We start from the raw sequence: 14,383 nt of genomic DNA, 5'->3' as shown, positions 1-14,383 counted from the left end.
ACCGAAATGAAAGTAGAATCGAGTCGTTTTCAACATGTGTTTTTCGCACCTTTCGCATCGATTATCCAGGGGCGTCCTGGTCTAACGCTAGTATTGGATATGGGTCCCATATTGATACCGGATATCGATATCACATATAAATGTAAAAATGATCATGGATATTGGTCCGGATATTGATATCAGATAGAGTAATATTGATATGGGACATTTATTTTGGATATGGGTCCGATATCAAAATTGGTTATCAGTCTGATGTTGTTTTTGGAATCAGTCTGATGTTGTTTTTGGATATCAGTCTGCTTTTTATTTTGGATGTGGGTCAGATATTGATATTGAGTATCGGTCCGATACTAGGTATCTTGTATGATATTGATGACGGATATTGGCCCAATATCAATATCGGATAGCAGTCTGTCGTTGTTATTGGATATCAATCAGATAATCAGTCTGATATTGATAACGGTTATCAGTTTGATATTGCTATCTGGTATCGGTTTGATACCAGTGTCGGAGATCAGTCTTTTATTCTTTTTGGATAGGTTTGATATTGATATATGTCTAGCTGGTTGCATAGAGGCCTGGAAGCACCTGGATATTGATCTGTCATCAGCTCCAAATTAGTATCGGGTTCGATTTGTTTACACCCGAAATCTCAGATATTAGAACTCATACCGTATGCTCGTTTTTACTGACATCCTTTTTCAGGGTCGTACAATTTTGAATTAAGTGTGTGGTGCTTTCTGAAATTTGAGCTTGAATTTATGTAATCCTAACGTTTGATATAAATGGGTCATATTTTTTCATACCTATTCGAGGCCACTATTGTTCATTGTTTGAACAGTGTCACTAATATTCCATACAAAAAAAAAATCAATATCATGTAACATTCCTGCTGGTATCGTATCGGATCGACGCAGGTAGCACCTTGTATCGGGACACCCCTGAATAATCCTATAAATAACATACAGTGCACTATATTAGAGCGCTCATAATCAATTGAAATGATCATGATTTAAGATTTTAAAAGTAATCGTGTTGTATCGTGTCGATATTTGCAAACAACATAACACACCGCTGCGCCGTTCGCTTCGGTTGCAGCGGCGAATGATACCGAGCATGAGTGCGTGTTTGGAAGTGTGTGTGTGTGTCTACATCTCTTGTTATTTCTCCATCCCATCCGAGCTTTCATGACTCATCTGGACAAAGACGTTGACGCGGAAATCAGCGGTATCGCTAGTGATGCATGGATGACGGGCATGCATATTACCCCCCCCCCCCCCCCCCCCCCCCCATTGCGTGGCCTTGCAAAGAAATCCATTTTTTTCCTCCCTGTTCATGGCAATGGCTCGTCCTCGCATGAGGAGGTTTGTTTGTTTGCCCCGCCCCTTTTGGAACAACCCCCGCCGCCCGTCCTCGCCGCCCACGCTTGGCCTCGAGCGCCTTCGCCCCCCGCTAGCGCGTTAGCCCGCCCGCCACGCGCGCCAACGGATGTTCTCTCTTGTGTGTTCAGCGCCGGCGAGCAGTCCTTTCGGCAGCGTTAATTCCTCCAGGGGAGAGGACGGCACCTTGATCACTTGGGAGTACTGGGGACCGGAGAAAAACATTTATTTAGAATACATAGCCGACAACAGTAAGCAGTGTCCTTCATATCGCTATTATTCATCATCGGCGAGGGATAGCAGTTCATAAATAGTTGTGTTAGATTTTTTTTAACACCTGCCATCATCATCATCGAATGACGTCATCGCATCATAACCCGAATTTGACAGAATTTGGCTGGCCGGCCACAGCGTTAGGTACACTTGTACGATCTGGATTCAAGTTGCTGATTGGCTGTCGGAAACGCCCGATCGGAATTTTCTCATAAAGGGGGGAATGTCGGTGTGCGTTTGAACGATCGGTCCGTGGAGGACATTGAGGACGTTTGTCGGCGTCGTTGTCGTTGCTTTGCTTTTGCTAGCGCAAAGGGAGTTTTTCAAAGTAAACAAAGTCCTCGTTTGTTCGCCTAGCGCTAAGCTAGCTACGTACTACAACCGATACGACGTGGATGGAACAGTTTACAAAAGCAAAAAGTACTGTACAGTACTTTACAGTGGGGTCTACATATATATATATATATATATATATATATATATATATATATATATATATATATATATATATATATATATATTAGTTAGTTAGTTGTTTGAGTTAGCGAGGTGAGAGAATGCTACGTGTTAGCTGACAGTACATTGTACTACGAATGGTAACTCCACATATATATATATATATATATATATATATATATATATATATATATATATATATATATATATATATAGCATAAAAAATAACACACATTTACATTTACACACATTTTTTGTAGGTAAAATCGCTATTTTTTATGCGTTTTTATAACTTTTCTCTATGGTATTTCCTACAAAGCTTGTGACATATTTAGTGACATCTTGAACTATTCAGTAATTCATATACTGGAATAAAAACATCTCGTTTCAAAGGTTGTTACAATCTGTTGTTACAGTAGATTATTTTTTTCTATTGTTTTCCCGTGAAAAAACGACCGAATATGACTCATTGTAATGTGTATTTTTATTGTCATAGAAAACAATCCTTCAAACTTCTCTTTATTAGACCAAATTATATATATATATATATATATATATATATATATATATATATATATATATATATATATATATATATATATATATAAATCGCATACAGAGGAACAAAAATAATCAGCCAACAAAAACATCAAAATAAAATTGTCTGTTTACTAAAACGAGAACTGTTTACTACTGCGAAATGAGGCGAAAATCAAGTTGACAGTTGCCACTCTACCATGCTTCCGGAAGGAACGTCAAAATAAAAGTGCACCAAGGCTGTTGGGTACAGTCCACTTTTTGCCTCGGTAGTTTATTTTGAAACCATGACTAGCATTTCCTGCTTAACCTCAATGGAGAAGATTGTCAGGGAAGCGTCTGTATATTGCGCAAGCCTACCTAATAAAGTGGCCGGTAAGGTTCCATAAGCAGTCGCGGCGTAGTCCATCCAGCAAACACATCCCCATCCCACCGCACCCTCCATGACGTCTCGGAGCCCGCGCGCAACTGCTGTGTTGTCCGCCGCCCCCCCCCTCACAGGTGAAGGCGAAGACGAGTGGCGCAAAGAGCCGGTGAACGGCTCTCAGAACTTTATGCTGAGGGGCCTGAAGGAGGGCCTCTCCTATAGGGTGCGCTTGGTGGCCCCGGGTCACGCCGACCAAGAGCCCCACCGCTCCAGGGAGCTCACGGTGACGGTGCCAGGTGAGGCCGGGCCCACCCGAGCGTTTGCCTTTCGGCCAGGCATGCTCTGTAGCCCAAAAGGAAGTTGCTACTTTTTGTTGTAGCGCTAGCTTAGTTGGACATTTCGTGGCTCGCATTAATATCAAAATATGACCTCGTAAGCTTGCGGGTGTGTCGTTTTTGCGTTTGTTATTGTTTGCGCGTGCGCATATTGCGTCGTCAACGTAATGATTGCAGTTATTTCCTCCTGAGACCCATTTGTCCACTCGTGTCCATTTTGTCTCAGATGAGTCGAATGCATGCCACCCAAACTTGTGAGACGTCGTCGGAAAGGCCGGGATGTCCTCTACAAGGGACACTAGGGGTTTGTGGGCTAGCTCCAATGAGTCGAAAAATATAGATCAGAAACCAATGTCCGCGATGGTGGACACAAATGAATTGCTTGGGTCTTAGGCAGGGGGCCCGCAAAAGACACTGCAGTGGACACATTCATAGGCTGTCTCTCAGGAGGTTATAATATTTCCTCAAAGGTTATTTACAGTGGCTTATTTTCTGTCATTGCATTATTATTCTCCCAACACCGGATGTTTCAAACTCCACCATCATGCAAATAGTAAAACGGCTAAGATGAAAGTGTCCTCTTCCTTTCTACCCCCCCCCCCCCCCTTCCTCTTCCTCTCCCCGTCCCCGAGCAGCTGTGGCGAGCCGACAGGTGGACATCGCCACGCAGGGTTGGTTCATCGGTCTCATGTGCGCCATCGCCCTCCTCATCCTCATCCTCCTCATCATCTGCTTCATCCAGAGGAACAAAGGAGGCAAATATCCAGGTGAGGAATGTGCAATGCAATCCCACTGTAATCAACTTAAATCATCGATGAAATGAAAAGTATTGCATATATATATATATATATATATATATATTAGGGATGTCAGTTTTGAGAAAGGGTCTTTAAAATTTGTCTGTGTGTGTGTGTACATCCTGTTATAATGAAAATTTCCACTAAAATGGTTGGTTAAACTGGCACCTGTGGCAAGTTTTCCCTCACATTCCAGGGGGCGCTATTGAGTGAGTTTTCAGAGATTGTTTTTAATAACGAACAATTTTGTCAATTTTCACCAAGAAAGCCGTGCTTGCCGAAACTGACACATTTTCGCTCATGTTTAAGCCCCCAAACAAACGATTGAGTCGTTGGGAGAATACCGTTTTGGTGCTCGGGTTTTAAATACTGTTGTTATAGCAACGGCAGCAAAAACTCATTTTTACTTTAATTTTGGGAAGTGTCTTTGATTTTTTTTTTTGTTGTTTTTTTATCATAAACATTACTACAAAAATGTAGTCAGTTTGTAATACTTGTGGCAAATTTTCCAGGGGGCGCTACTGAGTGAGTTTTAAGAAATTATGGCGAGCAACCCACAATTTTTTCAAATGTCCCCAAGATACACGCTCATACCAAAATTGGCGAGTTTTCAGTTACGTTGAAGCCCCCAAACAGGCCTTTAAATACTGTTGTCATAGCAACAGCAGCAAAAACTCAGTTTCACTTTGGCTAACTTCTCTTCCCGTTTCGTCCGCAGTCAAAGAGAAGGAGGACGCTCACACAGACCCGGAATTCCAGCCCATGAAAGACGAAGACTGCACTTTTGGGGAGTACAGGTGAGAGAACGCCTTCCGAGAGGCCCGTTTAAACCCGTCGACTTTCTAGCCGGGCCGGAACTTTTTTCACCCCTTACGACCGACGGCGATCAACAGGAAGTGTCCCCGCCCCCCCCAGTAGCCTAAAGCACATTCATTTAGTGGTGGCGGGGGGGCGCGGTCCGCGGATGGCACAGGATTGGACGCTTTGCTGGGATGGGGTCGTTGGGGTTCTCAGGATGAAGGGGTTCCGTTTCTTCCGCATTCGATTTATTTGCAACGTAATAATAATAAGCTAGTCAAGACAGCAATCAAAGCTCACAGTTTTCAAGCTATGCCTGTTAGCATCCTCACTGGATGCGACACCGAAGCACTTTACTCCCAATTTTTTCTGTATCTGTCTTTTCATCTTTTTTATCACTGTAACGTGCACAAATGACATAATTGGGTCCAAACAAACTTTTCTTTTTGTTTTTTGTTTTTTAAAAAAAGGACTTTATATTTTTTGGTATGTACAGTATACCCATGTGTGTTCTAAAGAATTAATACTGATATAACATGTATATCTTAATGTACAGGGAATATATAGATATATATATGTGGGATGCATGTTGTGAAGTTGATATCATTTATGAGGATTATTAAAAAAAGACTGTATTAGCTTATAACGTGTTGAAATGACTTGTTTGTGGATGTGTACTGATGTTTTTGAAGCAACGCATGTTGTTAGGGCGCAGAATTTGGGGAATGCTTTTCACGCTAACCCAGAAAAGTAAAGAAAGTAAAATGAACTCATCAGCGACGCCCGTTTTGCTGACCAAGAACAAATGACGAGAAACAAAAAAAATGGGCTTGTCAATGACTGACCAGCAAAAACGGAATTTGGGGTCGACGGACCCATGGACTGACGATTACAGACTTAAAAAATAACAAAAAAAACTTCGGATTGACGATGACGGAATAGACTCCGGAATGATGACTGAATTAATCGGCGAAAATTTGTTAAAAGTCCACCAGGGATCTCATATTTTTTTAAATGTTATTTATTTTTTTGGTTTGGTTCCTCAATAAGTCACACGAGCGACATGTTTACTGTCTGCATCAGATAATGTTTACATGCGTGTAGGGGAATCCCTCAGTGTGGCCTTTAGGAGAGGTAAGGGTGATGTCGTACGTGTGTCACTGTGGAGAGAAAAACAAATCAACAAAAAAAAAAAATGCTCGCTTGAAAATGCATCGCAGGCTGTCAGTCATCAAGTTGAATATTTGCAAAGTCATCAAAGCCTTTGTGGTGTCTGAACACACACTCATCTGTAATGTGAACCCAACGTGCGGCAACTTAATGGGCAAGTGTATTGACACACATATTTGAATGCCTCACAGAAAAAAAAAAGTATAGTCCATGGTAAATGATGATGAAAAACAAAAGGGTACTTGAGAAAGAACCTTGGGGAATGCCAGGTGTGGATAGAGAATTTAGATTTGGAGCCATGCTTTTGTATATTCAAAATAAATGAATAAATAAACAAAACTGGTCAGTTTCCTGTTAGGTTTAGCATTTAGCTTCAAAAGACCTTTTTTTAAGTCTGCGTTTGATGGGTTTTCGTGCATGTTTGGGCCTTGAAAATGGGATTCTTTATGCATAAAATAGATTGACCGATATGGTGTTTTCAGGACCAATATCGATAGTATTCGAGGAAGCTGATAATAGATATTAGGCATTTGCAGTATAAGTTAAAAAATGCCGTAAAAATCGAATAATGCAGACATTGAACTTCATTTAAATGCCAAAACATGTTTATTGAACCACACATTAAAAAAAAATAGCGCAAAGCCGGAAACGGAAACGCGTAATCGACAAACCAGGAAGCACTTCTATTGGCAAAATGACAAAAATATACCTTAATATCGATGCTCGTATATTTAAATACAATAAAACGAAGCTTACGGCATTTCCGCCTCATAATTCACCGAGAATGGCGTCAGATAACATGCTGTTCGATGAGCGCGGCCGTATGCAAAACCGGAAACGGAAATGCGTCATTGACAAACCCGGAAGCACTTTTATTGGCAAAACGACAAAAGCCAATGATATCTTACTTCTTACTCGTCCCGTTACGGTAATTGTAAAAATACAATATAGAAATGCACGCCAGAACTCCTCTTTAATGGCTAACAGATAAAACTTCCTCAAATGGTGTCCAATTAAAAAAAATGAATAATTTTTAAGTTACCATTAATAGGATGCACCTTCATTTTGGGGGAAAAAAGTCCCTATTTGTGGCATTACGGTAATGGTAAAAATATGGCAATTTTGAAGTGTCCCAATACTTTTGCCCATGCCTTTCCATATTTGAAAATTCTTTCAGCACCATAACTGCTTTATGCCTGTGTGTCATCGACGTTCAACTCATGTACATGAAGACGAGTTCATGTTTCCTTGATAATTATGTTTGAGAAAAAAAAAATACTCACGCTTGCTTTTTGGATGGACGGTGTTTGATTGCATTCTATTTTTTTGGACGTCATTTTTTTTTTGTTTGTCATCACAGCCTTGTTGTGTCTGACGCTGCAACAAAACAATAACACATTGATCACTTCATGCTCTTTTTGGTTTCAGGGGGAATTCAACCTGTGTCACATTGCTTGATGTTTATTCCCCTTTTGCCTGATGGAAACCAACGAATAACAATTTTTATTTTTATTTTTTTTTTAGACGGAGCTAACCGATCAAATCATATCCTTACCATAGCTTGGGTGTCTGGAGACACTAGGAACACGTCTTTAGTCGTTAATCTACTTCCCTAGACACAGCATATTCATTAGTGTCCACACTTGTGGACATTTGTTTTGGTCTTTATCTTTTGACTCTTGAGAGCTAGCCTACTAAGTCCTAGCATGTTCGCTAGAGGACAACCTGTCCTTTCAAATGATGTCTCATGAGCTTGGCTGGGATGCAGTTCATTTTCGTGTCTTATTGAGACAAAATGGACACAACAGTGGACACAAATGAATGGCAGTGAATATGTGACAACGGATCTTTGTTTATAGCCATTTTCGGTCATGAACGGGTTATATCAAATACGGTGAAATATATTTATAATGCTCCGTCTAAAAAAAAAAAAAAAAGCTGCATCCGGCACATGGTCGTCACCGCTAACGCCTCGCATGTCATTCTCTCCCTCAGCGACAATGAGGACCATAAACCGTTAAAAGGGAGCCGCACGCCATCGAGCGGGACGGTTAAACGGGACGACAGCGACGACAGTTTAGTAGACTACGGGGAAGGAGGAGACGGCCAGTTCAACGAGGACGGCTCGTTTATCGGCCAGTATAGCGGAAAGAGCGCCAGCCGGGACAGCGCCGCCGCCGCCGAGGGCCTCGAGAGTTCCGAGGCGCCGTCCCCCATTCACGCCATGAACTCTTTGAACTCCTTCGTGTAGTCTCAGCGGGACGTGCGCGTCGCGTTGGGAAAAACTTCCCACGGACGGTTTTTTTAAGATGGCCGAGCTTGTTCGCCGTTAACGATTCACCGTTTGGACTACGTAGACGTTTTCAGCGGGATGGTTTGGTTTTCGGTTTGTCCCTTTAAGGAAGTGGTTTCTTCGTCTCGCGATTTTTTATTTTTTTTTCCAATTGTTCGCAATATACGCTTGGATTTTCCACTCCAGATTTTACTGCATACGCTACGATTTCTTTTTAATGAAAGTTCAGGTCATCAACAGTCCATCGTTTAAACGAAAATTAACCCATCGTTAACCAACATGGGAAAAATGTCTCCTCGCTTATATGTTGAGACGAGGACACCCATGTTGTTGTTTTTTTCCCCTGCAGAAGCTTTTTTTTTTTTAGAAACATAACACAAAACCCGCCATTCCTCATGTCTTTAGCTTAACATTCCTGTGTATTGGTCAAAATCCACGCTTCGATTTGTATTTTTTATCAAGCTTCTTTTCTCTAAATTAGCATGTTACTTTTGTTAATACCCTTAATTGAATGACATACTAATTAATTCTTGTTCATTATCACACCCCAAAAGTAGTTTTTGAGTCAGTTAGCTCACTCGCTAGCTAGCTGAAACTAGCTGGCCCAGTAACCTTTAGTTACTTAGTTAATTACCGTTAATTGTTTTCTGTTTGTTGGTAGCTAACATGGCTAGCTAGCTTGAATGTTTGTTACCACACAAAACTTGCTTTCTATCACCCCCCCTGAAAAGGAGTTTTTGGTCCAGTTCGCTCACGAGATAGCTAGTTGAAAACCGTTCAAACTCACTAGCTAGGTAAGCAACTAGTTAGTGTAGTTTTTTTTTTCTGCTTAGTCAGTTAGCACACTTGATAGCTAACTACAAATCGTTCAAACTTACTAGCTAGCTAAGCAACAACTGTAGTTATTTATAAAGACCAATCAAACTTGCTATCATACTCATTATCAGTATGATCGGGCATTTGCCAGCTAACCAAAACAAATAGATATGTCTTGCTAGCTTACTAGCTTGCCAAGTAGTTATTTGCTGTCCAAGCTTAGCATTCGAGTTGTCATCAATCCCAGGATCTGTTGACTAGTAACTCTTGTAGTTCAACTAATTGTATTCTACAAATCTTAGATTAGCTAAAATGCCACTTCCTGTTGGACCAAGCACACAGTGAACTACATTCAAAGCAACCTGACTTCAGATAAGACCTCCATGAATATTTGATAAAAGTTGGCAATGCTGTTGGCAAAATATTCCACCATTTTCCAGAAATCTGTTAAGAAGCATTAGCCTTGCTATTACGCAATATGTTTGGCTAGCTAAAGACCTAGCTAGCTCGTATTTGGTTAGCTACTTAGTAGCAAGAATTTGGTTAAAGGTGAAGTCAATAAAGCAGTCGCCCACTGCTAACTGAAAATATGCACAAATATGCTAGGACAAAGCGCAATGGGGACCTGAGACTTTTCCACAGTACTTTTTGGACAAAGCGAAAACTCGTTGCATTGCATGTTATGTCATCACCCAAGCTCCGCCCACCTCTGCCCAAACGTGCACCTGCATGCGACATTTAGCTTATCTTATAGGTGAGCTTGTGCCTTTTGTTGCACTGAGGGCCGTTCTCCATATAAGGACAAACAGAACTATAAGCAAGAATATTTTCAAATATTTCAAGTTTTTCCTTGGTGGAGGTCAGCGCTCTTAACTTTCTTTTCGTGTCATGATATTAAAGTTATGTTGTTATTTTTTTTTTTTTTAATCCGTTCCATGGAAGTGAGGTTGTTATTTTTTTTTCATTTCTTTTTTTCGGAAGGGTCTAGATTTTTGGGGATATTTTTTTCCGCATAATTCTGCTACAACACAAATTACAGACTGATATGTTTGGAAAAAAAAAAAAAACTTTTGCAGTAGTCAAAGAGGCCGATAACTCAAATTTGGAGTTGAAAACAAATAATAATAAGTAAATAAATAATAATACATTTTTAGTAAACAAAAGTATTGGAATTGAAAATAACAAATAAAATATAATGATAATAATAATAATCGTAATAACATATTTAGAGTCATCATTTTTAGCAAACAGAAAAATAAAATAAATCAAATATACAAACTCCAACCCTTTGAAATATCTTGTTTTTTTTTTTTTAACATTTCAAATTTGTAAAATGTTTATTTTTTTAAATTTATGTTTTATTTTAGAGTGGTAAAATTGTAGCACCAAGTTCAGGGAGCTCCCAGCATGTCTTAAAAAAAAAAAAAACGTTGAATCCAACTAAAACAAACACAAAAAAATACAGTTCTACAAAATTTCAAAATAAAATGCTGAAATTTCACTTTGTTTTAAAACAAATTTCAAATCAAAACAAAAGTTCAACGTGTCTGAAAATCTAAAAATATAGTTCGGTGATCGGCACGTATAATCGGACGGGCCAATAATCGTTCTATCTCTAATACTAACAAACAAAATAAATCACAGCACAGCAACCAATCAAAAAAGAAAGGACGTCATCTTTTCGGGGAAATCCGAACGTACGCAGCATTGTTTTCGTTTTTTTTTCGTACGATTCCGATAAGGTCTTGACTTGTACTAACGCCGCTTCTTGAGAGCCTTCGCATGGGATCAAGGTTTCTTTTCACTTAACTTGCATCAAGTTTGACTTTTTTTTTTATTATTATTATTATGAGGTTGACTTGTAGAATATTGTGTTGAAATATGTAAATATACCTTCAAGTGGATTTGTACAGGGAGGCAATGCGCATGATTTCTAATGTTCATAGGACTGTATTAAATGTAGAGAATATATATAATTTTTTTTTTTTTTTTGCTGTGCATTGTGTACATATTGTATGTCGTTCTGTAATGAACTGGACAGAAACAAATCATATACGCCTGATTGAATTATTTTTTCACATTTTGCTTGTCCGGGTGACGTTTCTACACTGCCAAAATGCTTTTTTTTTTTTTTTTTTTTTTAAACAAGATTTTTTTTTGTATTTAAGAAACGTGTTTGTACTAACACAACTTGTGTTATTTCTATGTCATTTCTTTTTGTTTAGTTGAGGTATGAACTCTTCATATGGGAGCGCTATTGAATGAATAAAACAATCATTTTCCTCCATTTTGGACTTGAGGCTAGTTCTTGAATGTTTGCTTTTTTTTCTTTGTGTACAATTTTTTTTAGCTGCACTCATCATTTTTAGCTTTTATGGCAATGCACAAACAAAATACAGGCAAGTGACGTTTTAACACCAATCTAGCCATAAAGTGCTTCATGTTCCAATCAATTGGCTCTCAATTTGAAAACAACAACAGTTTCTGTGATTTGTTGCTACCTGCAGAAACCCTGTTTAATTCCCATGTACCTCCATACCTCCAATTTGACAGAATTTTGCATTTTATGGAGGAAAGGATGAATGTTTATGTGATTTCATCCTGCAGCTAACCAATTGACGTTTGTTTGATTTTTTGCTTGACTTTACTGCTCCCTAGTGGCGTTCATGCATTGACGCCTTCTGGTCTTCGTTGTTTCCGTTTAGAGTCCACAAAGCAGCACGAATATCTCAGTTTCAAATTTTTGGGTGTAAAACTGATCTTAAATTGGGTTATTTTTGACCCAACTGTATGAATGTTGGTTCTTCACTTGGCCCAATTTTTTGCCAACTGTTAGAATTTGAGTTCTGCATTTGATGATTGAATATATACCCCACAAAGTTGGGTTTGTTACAATGAGGTTCTTCATTTGACCAAATTTTCGGGATTAAATATTCACGCCAAAAAGTTGAGTGGACATAAATGAATAGGTGGGATGCATGAAAAAAATCCATAGCGTTGTGGGACATCGTTTATCGTCGTGGGTTTGTTTATTTGCGTCCACTGTAGTGGACAATTGTTTTTGTCTCTATATTTTGACAAATATGAGCTCAGTTACTACGTTCTCGTCTTCTCCGCAGAGGACATCCTGTTTTTTCCAATGATGTCTCATGCATATAGGCGGGATGCAAGTAACTTTGCTGTGTTATCGAAACAAATGGACACAACAGTGGACATAAATAAATGGGTGGGATGCATGAAAAACTATGTTTTCCTGAGACCTACCTAGCCTGTTTATTTGTGTCCACTGTAGAGGACAATTGTTTTTTGTCTCTATATTTTGACAAACATGAGCTCTGTTAATACGTTCTAGTGCGCTCAATAGAGGACATCCTGGTCTTTCCAATGATGTCTCATGCATATAGGCGGGATGCAATTAACTTTGCTGTGTTATCGAGACAAAATGGACACAACAGTGGACATAAATAAACGGGTGGGATGCATGAAAAACTCCATGTTCTCCTGAGACCTAGCTTGTTTATTTGTGTCCACTGTAGAGGACAATTTGTTTTTTTTTTTTGTAGAGGACAATTGTTTTTTGTCTCTATATTTTGACAAACATGAGCTCTGTTACTACATTCTAGTGCGCTCAATAGAGGACATCCTGGTCTTTCCAATGATGTCCCACACGTTTCGGTGGGATGCATGAAAAATGCTGTGTCCTCCAGAGACCTACCTTGTTTGTGTCCTCTGTAGTGGACAAATGTTTTTTGTCTGTATATTTTGACAAATGTGAGCTCTGCTCTCCTGGAGCTCTTGTGTTTGGGTGGGATGAAATTCACTCTGCTGTCTTACCGACAGAAAATGGACACAACATGGACATAAATTCATTGGCTTGGCCTGAGGAGGACATCCGAAATCTTACAGACTTCAAGTCAACGTTTCGAGCCCAAATGTCCTTTGTTGCACAAACGCGACACCTCCCCCAGTCACGTGACTCGGCAGGTTCTAATCCTATCTGCACCCTGCTCCATTGGTATCCCCCGAGCTCCTCGGCTGTGTCCCATGTGTATATAGATGAAGGGAGAAAGGGGGCGGGGACGGGGGTCTACTTTTTCTTGATCATTCAGGCTACATCCTCATTTATCAGCGGCGCCATGACAGCCTCCCATTCCTGCCCGGAGACGGCGGGGTGTTTGCCCTTGCGCTTATCCGGCCCGGGAACTCTTGTCAGTCACCGGCGAGGCCTCGTCCGTGTTTGCTCGCGCGGCCGAGTCCTGTTTGTCTGAGCGTTGAACACACTTTCGCCTCCTATAACTTCAGCTTGAAAATGGATACGCTTGCTTTTCTTATGCGCCGTCCCCACTTGGCACTTACATTCGTTTGGACGGACGTGTACTCCATCTCTCACAGGGCGGGGAATTGACTTTGCTCAACAATTTTTGAGTATGACTATGTATGTATATATATATATATATATATATATATATATATATATATATATATATATATATATATATATATATATATATATATATATATATATATGCATTGGAAATTGAATATTGAGAGGAGACAAAAATATTATAATGCCTCATGAGGCTTCATTTGCCCATCACTAATATATCAGTTTTGTAAAGGTCTCCATAAATATTTGCGTTTTTTTTTTTTTTTTTCAAAAAAAGCTTGGAACACGTACAATGTTTACATGAATAAAATCTTGAAATTATTTGTGAGAAAGACTGTTGCAATAGGTTTTCGTTAATCCTTCAATACACTTGTGTCAAGCTTAAAGGGACAGTGTGTAAGATTTTGAAAAGTTTTTATGAAAAAGGAATAAATTTAATGATTATAAATATCAAAAAATTGGAAATAAATGTGTTCTTAACGACCAACGGTATGTTTAAAGTATAATCATAGTTCTAGTTATCATGAAATTATATTACATGTGGGGTGCCACCCCTCTGGAGGCGGTCATGTTTGTTAATGGTAAATGCAGCACCTCCTGCTGTCCGCATTAAAAAAACGTACATTTTGAGAATATTCTATACGTATATAGATTATATTATTATACTAAACAGTATTATATCCATCCTAATATTATTATGGCTATTATATTGATTATTTTATACAAATATCGACAGAGAATATATACTGTATACATATATTTTGAAGGATTTTGA

At 39.3% G+C, this 14,383-nt stretch overlaps 1 protein-coding gene across 6 annotated transcripts in view; it reads left to right on the top strand.

Annotated features, from left to right (window-relative positions):
- The window catches only part of nrcamb (neuronal cell adhesion molecule b), a 77,257-nt gene extending 65,749 nt beyond the window's left edge, over positions 1-11,508 (top strand). For 5 of the 6 annotated variants that reach the window (XM_088416612.1, XM_088416613.1, XM_088416611.1 and 2 more), the window contains 5 exons: positions 1,511-1,630; positions 3,147-3,308; positions 3,983-4,114; positions 4,863-4,941; positions 8,108-11,508. In XM_088416612.1, the coding sequence (XP_088272738.1) occupies positions 1,511-1,630; positions 3,147-3,308; positions 3,983-4,114; positions 4,863-4,941; positions 8,108-8,363 (749 nt within the window). In that variant the 3' untranslated portion in view covers positions 8,364-11,508. Of the gene's footprint in view, positions 1-1,182; positions 1,228-1,510; positions 1,631-3,146; positions 3,309-3,982; positions 4,115-4,862; positions 4,942-8,107 lie in introns of all 6 variants that reach the window. The other variant, XM_088416614.1, reaches the window with a different exon arrangement.
- Positions 11,509-14,383: the final 2,875 nt, after the last annotated feature.

This window comes from Hippichthys cyanospilos, chromosome 6 (genome assembly GCF_059441005.1).
Source record: "Hippichthys cyanospilos isolate Australia breed blue-spotted pipefish chromosome 6, RoL_Hcya_1.0, whole genome shotgun sequence".
In the NCBI taxonomy this organism is placed as follows: domain Eukaryota; kingdom Metazoa; phylum Chordata; class Actinopteri; order Syngnathiformes; family Syngnathidae; genus Hippichthys; species Hippichthys cyanospilos.
Note: the sequence above shows the minus strand (reverse complement) of the source record. Positions and strands in the feature narration are given on the sequence as shown.